The sequence below is a fragment of the Lissotriton helveticus genome, chromosome 4_1 (assembly GCF_964261635.1).
Source record: "Lissotriton helveticus chromosome 4_1, aLisHel1.1, whole genome shotgun sequence".
In the NCBI taxonomy this organism is placed as follows: Eukaryota; Metazoa; Chordata; class Amphibia; order Caudata; family Salamandridae; genus Lissotriton; species Lissotriton helveticus.
The window spans coordinates 1,279,989,389-1,280,006,110 of NC_136063.1; the positions used below are offsets into that span (position 1 = coordinate 1,279,989,389).

The 16,722-nt window shown below is 43.9% G+C and overlaps 1 protein-coding gene across 1 annotated transcript in view; it reads right to left on the minus strand.

Annotated features, from left to right (window-relative positions):
- Window positions 1–16,722, minus strand: part of SYCP2L (synaptonemal complex protein 2 like) — a 1,302,345-nt gene that overhangs the window by 444,466 nt on the left and 841,157 nt on the right. Inside the window, exon 32 of the mRNA XM_078685781.1 lies at window positions 15,188–15,272. Coding sequence (XP_078541907.1) covers window positions 15,188–15,272 — 85 coding nt within the window. The remainder of the gene's footprint in view (window positions 1–15,187; window positions 15,273–16,722) is intronic.

The following is a 16,722-nucleotide window of genomic DNA, read 5'->3' on the forward strand; positions in this document are numbered from 1 at the left end:
CTAGTATTGCACCCACTGGAGTGGGAATAGTAAATTTTACCCCTACACTATCCAACGCTTTTGCTACTGTTGAACTCACTAGAGTTGTTACAATAAGTTTTAACCATTTTGCTATGCTACGGTAAAAATATTATATATGTTTATTTAATAATATGTTTTATATATATATATATATATATATATATATATATATATATATATATATATATATATATGTATATGTATTATTTATGTTATATATTTTTTTTATTTACAATAATTAAATATTAATATTACATGTATTTAATAATTTTAACTACGTTTATATTAAATATATTTATTAATATATTAGTTTTAAGTTAATTTAAAGACATGTAAAAAAATCGATATTTTGACAGTCTATATTTTTGTAACTCGATATTTTACAGACGATATTTTAGTACTTACCTGTTTGAAGATAGGCAGTCGATATTTTGTCCCTCGATGTTTTATCCTCGATATTAATGTATCTCGATATTTTTGTGGTCGATATAATGTCAGTGATCCACCACACTTTACCAAACTCATCACAGGGTGGGGGAGTGGTCAGTAGGGCTTGCTAATATCACCCTGTGACAAGCTGGATAAGTACACCCTTGCGGATTAGCATAAAGACTCAGACAAAACAGGGCTGATGCCGAAAGCACCAAGGCTGCATTCAATAAGCATGGGTGCCATTTGTCAGAGCATGGAGTGGCCAATCAGCCTAGCAAGCAACAGATGATACGGCTGAAAAACAGGTAAGTCCAGCTAAACTTGTGACAGCTGGCATATGCGTAGCAGCACATGTGCCTTTCAAAAGGACCTACCTGGCCTTCACGTTGAGTGAGGGTCAGAATGATCAGGATACCATCTAGCGACTCATGGGTCACATTGCTAGGCCCAGAGTATTTGTGGCAGTGCATCCCAAATCCACAAACATTGTAGCTTTAATACAAAGTGGATAATCGTCATACCATCTACATGAACAAATAGCACCCAAACACACTGAGCCATAGTTCCTACAAAAACATTAGACGCATTCTATACCTGATGGGAGTGTGGGAAATCCCAGGGTCAGGAAATACAAGAATCTGGGTTATATAATACCGGATTGGTGGTATAACAGTGACTGACTATGCAAACACTCCTTGGGGATTATAAGTGGGACGTACTACCTTAGATGTCTCTGCAGTTGAACCAGACTATGCTCCCAGATAATGTCTCCATTATCTCAGAGAACAGACACCAAGAAAGGAGAGGATATTAGACCAATTTTAATAAGAAGATACAAGTACTTCACCTTTAGGGATAACATTGACTTGTGAGGCTGTTATATTTACATTTTGCTGGTATACTAATCAGTCCTAAACTATTGCATTTATTTAGAGACATCAGGGCCTAGTGTATCATTTGAAGCAAAATGTTATTTAGGGTACTCATTCCTTACTGGGACCGAACCAATATTTGATGATCGGTGGAGACTTCAACCTCTGCGTCTATCAGGAGGATAAAACAGGGCTTTCATCTTTCTGAACCATTTGGAATCCATCAGTCTTAAACAGTGGGTAAATGTCAGTATTAAAGATAAGAATCACACAGTCGACTAACTCAACATCTGAAAACCTTTATCTAACAAATATTCAATTTACCTGCTGCGATGTAGTGATCCTGTTTTGTATCCCTGACTAGTGCCTTTTAAGGAAAGCCTGATTCATAAGCAATACAGTCTTAAAAAGGTTCAAAGGTAATAAAGACAGTAACTCATATGCTTAGCGTAAATACTGTTACTATTTAAACTTTTTTCCCTCTAAAACTGAGGAATGGGTGCAAATGCACAACACATGCTTGGAAGAATTGTGTGAGGCCTTAGCCTTTCCCAGAGAGGTTTTAGCTCATGAAAAATCCAGCTCACCCAAAGGCTGGTAATCAGAGAATCTACAATTGATGTGCAGCTTTCGTTGGACAACATAAAATGTGGTAAGTTTCCTCTCAGAGGTGGAAAAGGAATAAAGTAAACTAGCTCATAAAAACAACACTATAGAGGTGGTACTGATCAGGTGAAATATCATGTCTTGGCTATGATTCACAAATCGACTCAAACTGGTATGTACAGCCATAATGTCATGCTCAAACTAGGTGCCTACAAGTCTTGTGATCAGACTCTCTTGGGCCTCTTCATATTAAAGAAGATGGCATTAGGCAGGCAACAGTGACAGGTAACTGGGGCAAGAGGGTAGAATGTCTTACCACTTGAGTTAAGAAATGCCTTGTCCTTAGAATTTGAGGGAAAAGTAACCTCTAATATTCAGACTTGGACTAAGAGTTTGTGCTGGTGCCTGGATACCTTCGAATTTAGATATGCTACAAAATAACTTTACTTTTGTACTTTGTCAAAGTGTGAAAAGATAGCGATATATGATGCTACCCTGTGCATTGACTTCAGTTCTCATAGTTTATTTCTAAGCCCTAAAAAAAAAAAAGACAGAAGTAATAATTAACAGATGGCAATGTATAGAGCAGCATACCTAGCTGCAACCTCACTATCAACAAACCACAAGACTCCTCAAAACGTGGAGGAGGGTAGGCAGTAAGGACTCTGCAAGAACAGAGTATCCACCAGAAAGGTTGTTACCAAAGTAAGTAATTTGTTCCTCTGAAGAATACATCTTTCCAGAGAACTCTCACCTTTTGAAACAATACCCAAGCAGTGCCACAAATTGCTAAGTCTGAGGAGAGAATTGTACAAAACGTTTTAAACATGAAACTGGTGAAATGGTCTTCCCTAAAAATCTGTGAGTCAATGCATGCAGTAGTACCTAGTGATGGTGCTGAGTGAAGCCTATGTCACAGCCTGAAAGGTGTATGGAAGTGGAACACCCAAGGACAATGCAGGGGAAGCAACTTTTGTCATTGTATAATTATGCTGATGTCTCTGATAAGCTCTTATCAACTGCTCCTGACGGAACTGGTCGTCTTATCAACTGTTTTGCCCTTCTTGCATCCCTAAAAGCTGAGGAACACCTGCCATCCCCAGGTTGTTCACCAGCCCTGTTGATGCAGAAGGTCAGAACCATATGCATGTCCAAGCGATGCAGCCTCTCTGCCATTTTAGGAGGATGTTGGAGGAGGAAATACACTGGGCAGGGTAATAGATTGACCAAACTAAATGGCCAAACCACCTTAGAAAGAAAGGCGGCCCACGTTTGAGGCACCAGCTTGTTCAGGAAGGAAAAGAAAGAACAGTCTGAATTTACGATCTCGGTTCATTTATCAGCCAAACCAAGGTGATAGCAGTGAGAAGACAGACTTGTTCACTTGCCTCTATTTGATTAAGTTGAAATTATGGCTGCCCAATTTCATCTTCAAGACAAATGCTGCATCACTTTTTGACTCCTTTACTGTCCCTTGGGTCTATAGAAAATGTCAGGGCAGAGTAACCGAACTTTGTCCTCCCTTTAGTCTTAAACTGCTTCATTTTCATTCTCTGAGGTGACTTGGATATCCCGGCCAATCTCGCCCACAAACTGATTTAACAATCATATCGGAACTTGCGCCGCTATCAGTTTAACTCAATTAACTACCACTCCTGCACATTGCAACACAATATACCTCCTATTTGCCACCCTGAGCATAGTATCTTTTGGCTAAGCTATCCCTATGTATGCACTGATCATATCTTAGCTTCGATTTTCAGCACTGCAAACCCCTATGTCAGATCAACCACACAATTCGCAGGAAATGGAAGATGGTCACTTCATCCAATCTTACCGCAACTCTGAAGAACCCTACCATGGTTTCCCTTCATCTTCATTGTGCCACTAAACAGTTTAATGACTGGATTTGTAATGCCGTAGATGGCATTGCACCATTACCCTATTTCAACGTAATATGACCAGAGCTGAAGAATCCTGGTTCAATCTCCGGCTCATGGCCCTTAAACAAGCCTGCAAAAAAATGCAATCATCAATAGAGGCAAGCAAACAACCAGCTCTTCCAACTCTATTATCTCCAGGCCAGAAGAGCCTACAAAGCTGCTATTCAGATAACTTGCTTCACTTTATCTGCTCACCAAATCTCTTCTGCAAAAAAATGCCACCAAAGAAACTTTACAAATAATTTTGGAGTTAGTCAACCCTAAGTGTCTCACTGCATAAATAATCGTCTCACAGTCTTTAGATGACAAATTGACAACGCTCTATAACTCCTTTCCTACCACTGTCCGTGTCTCCTGATGATGTGCTGAGGGATTCTCTTCTTTTTCATACCTCTTATTACAGATTCTGTGCTTACCAACATCTCATCCTCTGTAGTCTCAAAGCCTGACCCTTTTCTAGGCCAAGCTGTTCCAAACAGTGCTGACATATGTAACTAATCTTTGAGATCAGGAACTCATCCTCCCATGTGTAAGCATACTATTGTCTCAAATTTCTTGCAAACAATCTCTTTATATTACTTGTAATTTACAGACCTTGCTGGTTGTTGCGGTGGGCTCTCCTAACCGTTCTTCCTTCTACAACTTGCGGTACCCGCTCCGCGGGTCCCGCTGCGCTGTTTTTGCCTCAAGGGAACTTTGGATTGTGTTAGAGGTCGAAGTGTGCGCTGCAGGGCTGCGAGCAATCGGGACCGGACTTCGGGTCCCAGAAGCCTTGGAAAACCGTGCCTCCAGTCACCTGGCCGCTCTCCCTGCTAGCCACGCCCAGCTCCCACTTAGAAAAGCTTCGCCATCACTGGACACCGCGGGATAATTTACAGACCTTGCTGGTTGTTGCGGTGGGCTCTCCTAGCCGTTCTTCCGTCTACAACTTGCGGTACCCGCTCCGCGGGTCCCGCTGCACTGTTTTTGCCTCAAGGGAACTTTGGATTGTGTTACAGGTCTTAGTGTGCGCTGCAGGGCTGCGAGCAATCGGGACCGGACTTCGGGTCCCAGAAGCCTCGGAAAACCGTGCCTCCAGTCACCTGGCCGCTCTCCCTGCTAGCCACGCCCAGCTCCTACTCCTACACCCCATGTATATAAGTTAAGTGATAATCCCGTGGCGTGGGAGCGCGCGGGAGCGTCCCGGGAGAAGCCCGGGACAAGGGCGGGACCGTCTGTGGCCGTCAGGGGCCGTAGGAGGCTGGGCTGGGCCACCCCTCTTGGCCTTCGGTCTAAGTTCCGGTGACCATCATTATTGGGTGGTTAAATGGTTTAGTCCCCCATTAAGTTATATTTGTTGTTGGACGTCCTCTATGCTTGTAATTTCCGTATTTTGGTTGTATAGCTTGTCAACTCTTTAACATGCCCCTACGTTCGGGTAGAGACCGATCGGTAACACTTCAGACCTCAAAGGGGGTGGTATCAGGCCCTATAGATGCCTTTATAACTAAAGCTACGGGTATTTTAGAAAAAGAAATAATTTTCGTTGAGAAAAGGTTGTCCTTAGACTTAGTAAATGGGAAACGTTCTTCCTTGGGGCACATTGCTACAATACCAAGCCCTACACCTAATCAACCACCCCCCCATAACTTGGTTCTTGTACCCGTTGAGATACATAATGATACTGAAGGTTCCCCTCTACTGCATGGTTTTTTTGACAATAATATTGGTAATACAGATTCATCTGTGAGTGGCATAGAGGATAGTGTTCTATCTGCTACACCCTCACTACTAGACTCTTCCCCTGCTGAGGAGACTCTGGAGATGAATCGCCCTGGCAAGAGGAAGCGAAACAAATGCCGGCAGAAAGGTGGAGTTTCAAAGGCATCTAAAACCAACAGTCCACTGTTGTGTGTGTCTGAAACTCTCCTTTCAAGGGATGACTCATTACCTAGTATTCCATCGGGTGGCTCTGTTAATCCCACAGGGGTTCCTCTTAACAGCATAATAAATATGAATATGAATGGGAATAATGCTGACTTGCTAGCACAAATGGAAATTTTAATTAAGACACTTTTACTCCCGGTATTAGAGAGAACTAGACTTATGAACTTAAAAATCGACAACCTAGAGACCAACATCAAAGATAATTTTAGTCTACTCAAAGAATTGGCTAGCCAACAGGCTAAACCCTCGGTCTCTTTCAGTGGTTCTGGTCATCCCAACCAAAAACCCTCAGGCCATTCTGATTCAATTACTATGGCTATCCCAACTGGGGAATTGTCAAAAGTTGGTGACACCAGACCGGTTCCTAAGGCTAGGACTTCGAAGCCACCTAGTGCACCAAATAAACCCCCCACCCCGGCTACCCAAACCATTATACCTAAGAAGATAAATTTTAAATCCCATGGGCCTCCACTGTTATCTGACCACAATCCTGTGAGTTCTGCACAGGCCACTACTTCAGGGGTAGGTAGTTCTAAATTGACTTCCCACCAAAATTCTAGTACTGGTGTTGCAGCAGGGTAGACACAACCACTGAAAAGAGTTACTAGAAGAGGGCCTCCCCCAGCAGATTTACCATTCGATGCCACACCTTATACTATCGTTCTGACAGGTGTTGCACCCTTAAGGGACAGTCAACCGGAATCTCATAGAGACCTAATGAATAAGGTAGCCTTTTGGCTTAATAAAAATCGTCCCCTCCCACCCTCCTCTTCTATAAAGATTCTGACAGTCCGCAGAGTTGATTGGGTGGGCTATTGCCCAAAGGACTTGGAAGGCGATTGCATCTTAATCAATTTCTGGGATCCATGGGTGGTTGATTATATTTGCAGAGAGGCAAGATTTGGAAGAATAGGGGATGCACAATCCCTAAGCTTGTCTTATTTCTACCCTAAAAGGCACGGTCCGCCCCCTCCCAGAAACTTTCCATCTCATAGATCGGGGGGGAGAAACGTGGTTGAGAGGTTTCCTACCTCGCCCTTTTACCCGTGCCTCTCGAACAGGTTTGATCCACTGTCCGGGTTGGAATGTGTGGATTGACTGGGGTATGTTTATAGTCCAGTTAGATCCAGTAGTAGGGACACCATAGGTTGTAGCCAACCTTCCACCTCCCCAGAAAATAATGTTACGAAGGAGGATAATAGCAAGGACTATGCTGAATCACATCTTAACACATCTCCCCCGAGATCCAGCCCCCTTTGGAGAGCGAATGCTGAACTAGAAGAGGCTAAATGTACCTTATATGTAGCCCCATCTTGTAATCAAGTGGGGACAGTTAAAATAGTTTCCTGGAATATGGCAGGACTAAGGGGCCGTATAGATAGTGAAGATTGGGTCGACTTCATTGACTCCTTTGATATCGTCATTTTACAGGAAAGTTGGGCAGTTACCTCGATTTATAGGGCGGGATACCTAAACTTTTTCAAGCCGGCTATTCAGGGCCCAAAGGGCAGACCCTCAGGAGGGTTAGTGGTATGGATTAGACAATCCATGGGGTTTAGTCTATTGGAGATTTCGGTAGATAATCCGGATCTCCTGTGTATTAAGTGTAGTAGAGGCAACAATAAGGACCTAGTACTCAAATATATATGCTAGAGGACGCCCTGGAGGTCGTAAACAGTCAGTTATAGATGATCTGGATTCACTGCTGAGGAGAATAGGCAGTGATAGTTTTGTTCTGGTCGCTGGTGACCTGAACTGTTCATTTGAGCCTCTGAACAGTGTGGGGGAGGATCTAGGAGCTGACAAAGATATGGTATGGGACATTCCCCCCTTGTCAATAACAAGGGGCGTCAAGGGCACCGAGGCAGCACTTCACTGGCAGGGTTTATGTCTAGAGTGGGGGCTGCGTGCTGCTAATGGACGCACACCCTCCGACAAATCAGGCCAACCAACCTTTAACAATGGGGTCCGCAAGAGTCATATTGACTATTTTCTTGTTAAACTTGAGCTCTGGTCCCAGGTTATCGACATGGAGGTTGTGGTACGCCCAGAGAGCGACCATAACCCCCTTTCGTTAATTCTTAAGCTTCTAGGGGCTGGAGATGGGCCGCCTTTTACCACCTGCTCAACGTCTGAGGTTATACTGTGCAATGACAGGAAAAGAGTAAAATGGTCAAGGTGGTTGAAGACCCCTCCATAATAAAAGGTATAGAGGAAGAAGTGGCGAAGACACTGGCTGCCATGGAAGTTGCATCATCCTCTCAGAGGACTATTTTCCAGATTAACGATCTTCATGACCAGTGTTTTACGGAGTTAAAAACCCTGTTAACAACCCCATTAGTACCAAGGAAGGACAAAGTCCGGACTAAATGGTATAATAAAAGTTGTCGGGTAGCACACAGTGGTCTGATCTTAGCGATTAAATCTAGGGACATTGCAGTTATCAGAACGGCTCGGCTCAATTATAATAAAACGCTATGGGCCGCAAAGAAGGAGTGGGAGGACCGTCATTGGTCAGAGCTCCTTTCGGCATGCCAAACATCCAACCAAATCAAGTTTTGGGAAATCGTTAGGTGGGGTGCAAACCAGGATTCCAAAACCCCCGTGAATCATGTCTCAGTGGAAGACTGGGTGACTTTCTATTCATTGCAGTTCAGAGCTCCGGATGTGGAACAGGATTCTCATCAAGAGCTGGGCCCAGATTTGCCTTCTAACCCTGATTGTTCGCTTGTTTTTAATATCTCTGATACAAAGTATGCCTTGGGTACAGTCCACTCAGGTAGAGCGCCTGGGATGGACGCTATACCCTCTGATCTTTTTAAAATGAATTTTGACATTTGGGTTCCCTATATTACCATACATGTGAATGCAATCGCTGCAGGGGCAAGGATTCCGGATTCCTGGAAAGGAGCGGAGATCCTGCCAGTATTTAAAAAAGGAGACCGCTCAGTTCCGGGGAATTATCGTCCCATAAGCCTGATAGACTCTATCCAAAAAATAGTTGCCAGGATGGTACTTGTGAGAATCCAGGGGTGGATGGAGCAAGAAAATATTTTATCCCCTATGCAAGCTGGGTTTAGAGTAGGCACCAGCACCCTTGATCAAGTCTTTAGACTAAACATGTTGTTTTGGAAGGTTGTCAAGCTGGGTGGTGGCGCCATCTATGCCGCATTTGTGGACCTTAAGTCGGCTTTCGACTTAGTACCAAGAGATAAAATGTGGAAATCCCTTAGACTCATGGGTCTGCCTCCAGAACTTCTTGATTTAGTGATTAGACTCCATGATGAAAATTTCGCCAAAGTGAGATGGGGTAGACAGGGTCAGGTGACTGATAGTTTCCCAGTTACACGCGGTGTGCGACAGGGATGCGGGCTGGCACCCACCCTATTTCTTTTGTTTATCAATCAGGTTGTAAAATTCTTTTCTGATACCCCGACCGATGCACCATCTTTGGGCGGGGTTAAATACCCGATGTTGATTTTTGCAGATGATACCCTGCTTCTCTCAAAAACTCGTGGGGGGTTGCAAACAGCCCTAAGCAGGTTTGCTGAGTTTTGCAGGGTTAATGATCTGCAGATCAACACGGACAAAACCAAACTCATGGTTTTCAGTAATAAAAGTCCCATCATAACCTCTATTACTCTGAATGGTACCCTGATTGAAGAAGTGGATACAATGATGTATTTGGGTGTGACCCTGGACTACCGCTGTAGCTGGAAACCTCAGATTGAGGCTCTATATCTTAAGTTTGCCCGCCTTTCGGGCTGCCTATTACAGGAGCAAAAAAAGTCCCTGACCAAGCGTATTGCCCCGGTGATAAAAATATACGAAGCAAAAATCAACACAGCCATATTATATGGCGCTGATGTGTGGGGGTATAAAGATCTGTCTCTCCTTGTTAAGGCACAAAATAAATTTTTGCGTAACTTGGTGGGTCTCCCACTATCTACACCTACCAAACCACTGTTGCTGGATTTGGGATGCAAATCCCTCAATGACATGGCTCGCTTCCGTCTGGTGGCCTTATGGCGACGGCTCTGGACCACTTCAGAGCTTAGCCTATTTGCCAAGGAATTGGATGGAGTTAGGTCATTGTGGGGGGCTTCCCAAATCCCTTGGCTAAGGGAAGTAAAATCTGTGCTGGTTGAGATGGGTCTCAACCATCTCTGGTCCAACCCGGGGGACTCCCTTTTTCCCTCTAAACTGGACTTCAAGGATTTATACTGGGCCACAATAAAACATCTAGCAGTGGCCCAGTCGGATGCTTCTAACCTTACTGGGCATTTTCTGGTACATAAATTGACCCCTTCTTTAGAATCTTACTGGGATGTGATCACTAAAACCCTCGACCGGAAATTATACCACCAGTTCCGTGTCGGATCACTCCCTGTCAACTCCTTTACTGGGAAATGGTCTGGGAATACAAATTATACCTGTCCTTGGTGTCCTAATCACCCGGAAAGCCTGGGTCACTTTTTTTTGCATGTCCAGCCTACCACGTTCCACGGCTGAAATGGCTTAAACCCATATGTAAAAATCTTGAAATTAAAGGGATTTTAGAAGCCATGAGGATATTCCGCTCTAATACATCAGAGATGGTGGTGGTTGGTGTGGCCAGGTATCTGGGATGGGCCTGGATTATTCGAACTAGAAACCCCAATGTCTCTTAATGTCTAGAAGTCTTTATTAAACTGTCTATTAAATTGTTTAATATCTTTTTAAAAATGAGGTAAACTTTTAGATGCTGATTACGAATATGGTTTTATAAAATATTGGTGTTTTATATGTACTGTCTTTTATGAATTGACATTCGAAATAAAGACTTTTGAACTGAACTGAACTGAACTTGTCCCTTTACTAGCTCAGGCCACCAAATTCACTGGCAACACCACATATATATTTTTCCTGGAACATAAGCTCCTTCTCTCTGCCCAAGACCTTGTGAGGCCCTGTCATGGCACTGAAAGTGTCCTCTAGCAGCACTTGATGACATTCTCTACTGCCAGGCTAGGAGAGATCAAGTTGCTCTGGTTCTCCTCGACCTCGCTGTTGCATTTAACACAGTCTCCCACCCCCTTCTAGTCTCTCATCTTGAAGAGGCTGGGGTGAGGGACAATACACTCCAATGGCACTCCTCATTTCTCTTTGGCCATTATCAGGCTGCGGCTCTTACTTCCCCTGGGAAGATCAGTCCCAAACAGAGTCCATCAGGGATCGGCCTTAAGCCCAACACTTTCAGTCTTTAGCTCTTTTACACAGCTCATCCAAATGAATTTGTCTTTTCTCCCTTTTGCTGCAAACAGAACCCTATATGACCAAGAAAGCAACTTTCACTCTGTAGTTCGCACCTTAATGAGATGACACCAACTGAAGCTGAGCTCCTAGAAAATGGAAATCCTAATCTTTGTCAATACCTCTCCATCTGCCCTGGAAATCTCATGGTGGCCTACCTGCATAGACCCTATGCTGCTGCTTGAGACTCATACAAGCAACCTGGGCATTACTATAGACTTTCCTTCAGTACTCTAATTGCAAAATTCACATCAATCGTTACTATTTATTAAAAGCTTCCAGCACAATTCTTGTCTTCTTCTTGAGAGGCTGTCCTTGTGACTATCTTCAAATCTAGACTACTGTAATTGCATCTACTTTCTTCTATCTCATTTGCTGATCCATCAGTTACAGATTATCCTTAACATGGCTGCAGGTCTTGTTCTGAGATTCCCATGTAATTTCCCTTCACATGGCGTTCCTCGACTCGACCAATCCAGAAGCACATCTCATAATAGGTCCCGTGCCAGACTGAGGATATCACAATAAGGGACCACTTTTTATTAGAAATGTTTTCACTGCTGTATTCCAGTCTGCAATCTATGTTCCCAGAGCCTACTTAAGCTCGCAATTCTTAAGATATGGCAAGCGTGCCTCAGAGGCCACACTTTTCATTCTGGTTTCTAAACTATGGAACTATCTTCCTTCTGGAATTTGCTGCATCTCCACAGACTTTCCTCTCAGAAAAAACCCTTAGGGCCATGTCTACCTCCTCACTCCCCTGGCATCCTTCCCTTCTAGTTAGGCAATGCTAGAGCTAGGATCTCTCAATGAGGTTGCTTCTTTGTGCAATACCAAGCCACCTTTCATTCATTAGGAGCTAGAAAAAGCAGCTGTACATGGGCTGAAAGTGTAGTCTCAGGAAAAAAGTTATAACCAATTTAAAATCCAACAGCAGTATTATGAACAGAAAAAGGGGAAACAAATGGGTCAATCCTTTTGAACATCACATTATCACAAGCGATTTACACAATGAGAACTGGTCAGGCAAACACATAAAATGAAATAAGACCCTCAGGTAATTGTTTAAACATGCCCAGAGCAATGCTTTTCTGGGCTAAATAATGTGCAAACTGGAAAACATCAGACAGCTGAGCCTTAAGCATAGAGAGTCTCTTCACGAGACTTAGACACAAAACATGATCAACAGCTGAAGTAAACTGTGTTGCGGCATGGGCTGCATGCAGCAGTAATCAAGGTACAACTACAAAAAGTAAACCAGAAGCACTAAAGTTGCCCACTGATCTCTATGCATGAAGGTATCGAATGAGAAGTTTGGGGTGTAGCCTCTTGCCACGAGCTGGGCCTGGAGATCCTCACTGAGCAGAAAACAGAGCACCACAGACAGATTCAGCATTTGTTAGTACCAAACCCTCCTCACCCTTATCTGAAGTGAACCAGGATCAGCAGTGCAGGTATCAAGCTCACTTCCCTCAGAAAACGAGGAATACAGAGAAGGCGTGAAAATGCATATTATACATTGAAATCTCACTTCATGTGGAACATGCCAATTAGGGCACCTTGCAATCAAAAAGGATACTGATAATTGTGCTACAAGGTTAACAGGTCTACGTGAGGCCCCCTTGCTGGGTGAAGATCGATTAACCCACTATCGAAGGGAGATGCCATCCCCCACAAACATATCATTCATGACTCAGCACCTCAACCTCAGTGCTTCCAGACAGTGGACTTGAGCCCATGGAGCTCTGCTGGCTGGCATTTCACATAGCAACTGTGATGGCATGAAAGCTTTAATTGCCAACAAAATTGCTAGCAATTCAAACAGGTTTACATAGAACTTTTGTTCTGGGTAACCAATTATTGTAATCTCCTTGCAGTACAGGTGACCAACAGCCCCACCTGAGGTAGGAATAATCACACACTGACAACCACAAGTGAAGGGAAGAAGTGGTTTCCACAGGTCAAATGGTCCTGCAGCATCCTCCACTGCAGATACTGGGATACCTCCAGAGAGATCTGAATACTGTCCAAAAGGTGTCCCCTAGTAATGAAGCTACTGAAAGTAGCAGAATCACTTAAGTCCCTCAAGGGCCATCGTGAATGCCAGAGTAGACGAATACAAGAGATCAGGGGCCCAGCCACCACAGAACCATCAGTGCTGGAAGGAATGTTCCTAGCAGTAACAATGAGATTTCAACTTGAATGTCTTGGACACGGTATATAGGAAGAAAGGCCCTTAAAGCAATTGCACCCAGAACACCACAAATGAAAGGCAAACGCTAATTGGACTTGAGGGAGTTGACAGAAAACCACTAGAGCATAAAAATTGTACTCTGAAGATAATTTAAGAGCAGCTGGGATGAGCCTGCTTTAATCAGTCAGCCTCTGAGGCACATGAATACTTGTATACCCACCTATGTAGACATGCCACACCACTGACATGACCTTCATCGAGCCCAGAGAAGTTGAAGAGAAGAACCAAAATGGATAGTGAGCTTATCTCGCTACAAACCACAGATAACTCCTTTGAGACTGCAGGAGTGAAACTTTAATATACGCACAGTAAGTTTAGTGACACTGTCTAATCATCTCACTCCAAGGCCAGCAGAACTTGAATAAGAGACCAGTTCCTGAAATGGCTGGCAGGGCAGTCTACCCACAGAGCACCCAGAAATGATGATGAAATTTAGGCATAAGCAAGTCAAGATCAGGTAAGTATGAGCGCATCATGGTTTGGCTAAGATTAAAGTGAATACACAATATCACTAAAAGGTCTTCTTTGAAACAGCACATCAATAGGATTCATTGGTGGCCACTGGAAAAGGGGACAAAGCTTCTAGGTGCGCTGCTTAATACAGATGCCTGTGGCTAGGGACCTGACTATGAAGTCTGCTGTATCCAACCAGGGCCCTCTATGATTGATTGGCCGCATTATGACCATATTTAACCACTCACAAAATGTTCGGGAAGGTAGTTTGTCACCAGATGTGGCATTGCACATGCGGCATGGGAGTAGTGTTCGAACACACAAGCAGAATTAGAGAAGTATGGTGACAAGCTCCCAGAGGATAAGACCTTTTTCCCCCTGGCATCAATGCACTTGGACACAACCAGAAAGGGTGGATGGAAAGGAAAAGAGAGTTCCAGGGTGGACTGAGAGGAAGCTGGGGGTCTCAAAGCAATGGCCTGTGAGACACTCAGCAACTTGGCTGTTCACGTCAGGTGCTAAAGATCATGTGTTCCAAACTGTGAGTACCACTTCCATTGGTGGGCTCTTCAAAAGGAAGCACAGCCTCAGAGGAGCAAGAAATGTTTCAGTGTACAATTTAGCTCTGGACACGTTGCTGAAGTGCTCAAACTTCCTTTTTCAGTCAGTCTAAATTTGGCAACTTTCTGAATGGGTGAGCCAGGACACTGCAATTCAATTTTGAAGAAGTGACCAGTAATGTGGGATGATTCTTCAGAGCAATATAAAGGCCTTCATCCGTGCAGTGTGAGGAGAGTCGATTGTTCGCCTCACTATCATTAACCTCAGTGCGATGAACCATGGTGGTGATCGGGATGGTGACAGAATGTCAAGAGAATAGAGCCTCCAAACTGGGAAACCTTAGAGTATGTGCGAGAGACTGGCATTGAGGATCATTCTCAAAGCATGACCTGACTTCACCTTTCTGAGAACAGCTGGGATGTCTAAGAAGAGCACAAGGAGAAGACTCCAGGGTTGGTGTTATGGAACCCAGTGCCAGAAATAGTGCCAGGGTTACAGATGAGAGCTCTGGTAGAGCCACTGAGTTAGCTCGCAGTAGCCAAGAGGTCTTGTGGCAGCTTCAAATGGGTAAACATAGAAAACAGATATGGATCAATAGTAGAAGGTAACACGACCAGAAGGCTCTGTGGGGTAAACAGGCATGCCAGAGAGAGCGAGATGATGTTACGAAATGAGGCATTGAGAACCTCTATTTATAATGCACAAACATTTGGGGTGAATCTTAAATACAAACATGTATAAAAAAAGTGCGCAAAGCAATCTATAGGATGTCATACAACGTACTTACTTAATTTGCAAGTATTTAATTTTCTTCACGCTTTACATACCTGGAAGCTCTTGATTGGATTCGTTAACTTTGTCTTGACTTACAAATCCACTTTCATGAAGAGGCGATGTTTTAAACGACTGCTTCTTCCAAGAAAAAAAATGAAATTAATATTATGTGTCCATCATACAAATGGGTGCAACAATGACTGATACAGAAAAATATCCTATTTATTTTGATGTAAATTAACTATTCCAGGACAAACCATCAAAATACAAAACCAAACCATTCTGGCTACTACAAAATCCCATAGCAACTGTGTAGAACAAGTTACTTACCTTTGGTAATGATGTATCTGTAAGAGACATATGTTAGTTATAGATTCCTTACCTTGGAATTACCCCCAGGTATCAGACTGGATCTGTAGAATTTTTTCTTAGCAGTACCCCAGCGTGTCGGTAGGTGGCGTCGGTTGATTCCCTGTCCGTCATTGGTGTCGTGGTCGCTGGAATGACATTGTGGTGTCCACTTAGATGCCGCCCTTGTGCGCTGACATCAGCTCTGACACAACTTTCCACGCCAGAAGCGCAGAGCCATGCAAGAAACTGACCACTGGTGCACATAACTAGGGCCCTGGAAGGAAGTCCCTATCCCTAGAAGTCAGTTCGCAGAACAGGAAGGATGGGTGGGGGGGTAAGGAATATGTAACTAACATATGTCTCTTACAGATACATCGTTACTAAAGGTAAGTAACTTGTTCATCTGAAAGAGACTGTTAATTATAGATTACATACCTTAGAATAGATACCCCAGCAATGCCAACCCCAGAGGTGGGTCTGCAAACTAGGTTCACACCAGAAAATCTGGGAGACCCGAACAGCCAAAGTAGCTGTCTCTCCGGAGATGGCTATCTAGGAAATAATGTTTGGTGACAGGTGCAGGGATGACCACGTGGCCGCTTGACAGATGTCAATGAATGGGACTCCATGTCCCAAGGCAGTAATAGCTGCCGTAGCCCTGGTGGAGTACGCACGCAGTCCCACTGGTGCATCTTTTCTCGCAAGGTAATGGCAGATTTTAATGCACAAGACAACCCATCAAGAGATGGTGCGTTTTTGCACGGCCCAACCTTTCTTGGCACCCACATAGCCAACAAAGAGTTGATAGTCCACCCGGAAATCTTTTGTGTGGTCTAGATAGAAAGACCTTGCATGTTTTGGGTCCTGACGGTGGAGTCTCTCCTCCTCCTTGGACGGGTGTGGAAGTGGGAAGAAGGTGGGCAAAGTGATGGTCTGTTCCATATGAAAGAGGTAACCACTTTTGGAAGCAAAGAGGGCCTTGTGCGATGGACCATTTTGTCCGAATGAACAGCAACAAAAGGAGGTTTTGAGGACAGAGCTTGAAGCTCACTCACTCTGCGAGCAGAAGTGATAGCGACAAGGAAGGTAGTCTTCAGAGTAAGGAGTCTGATAGGGCAGTTATGAAGCGGCTCGAAGGGAGCACCAATAAGGTACGTCAAGACAAGATTCAAGTCCCACTGGGGCATTATGAAAGGAGAAGGTGGAAAGAGATGAGTAGTGCGCTTTAGAAATCTAT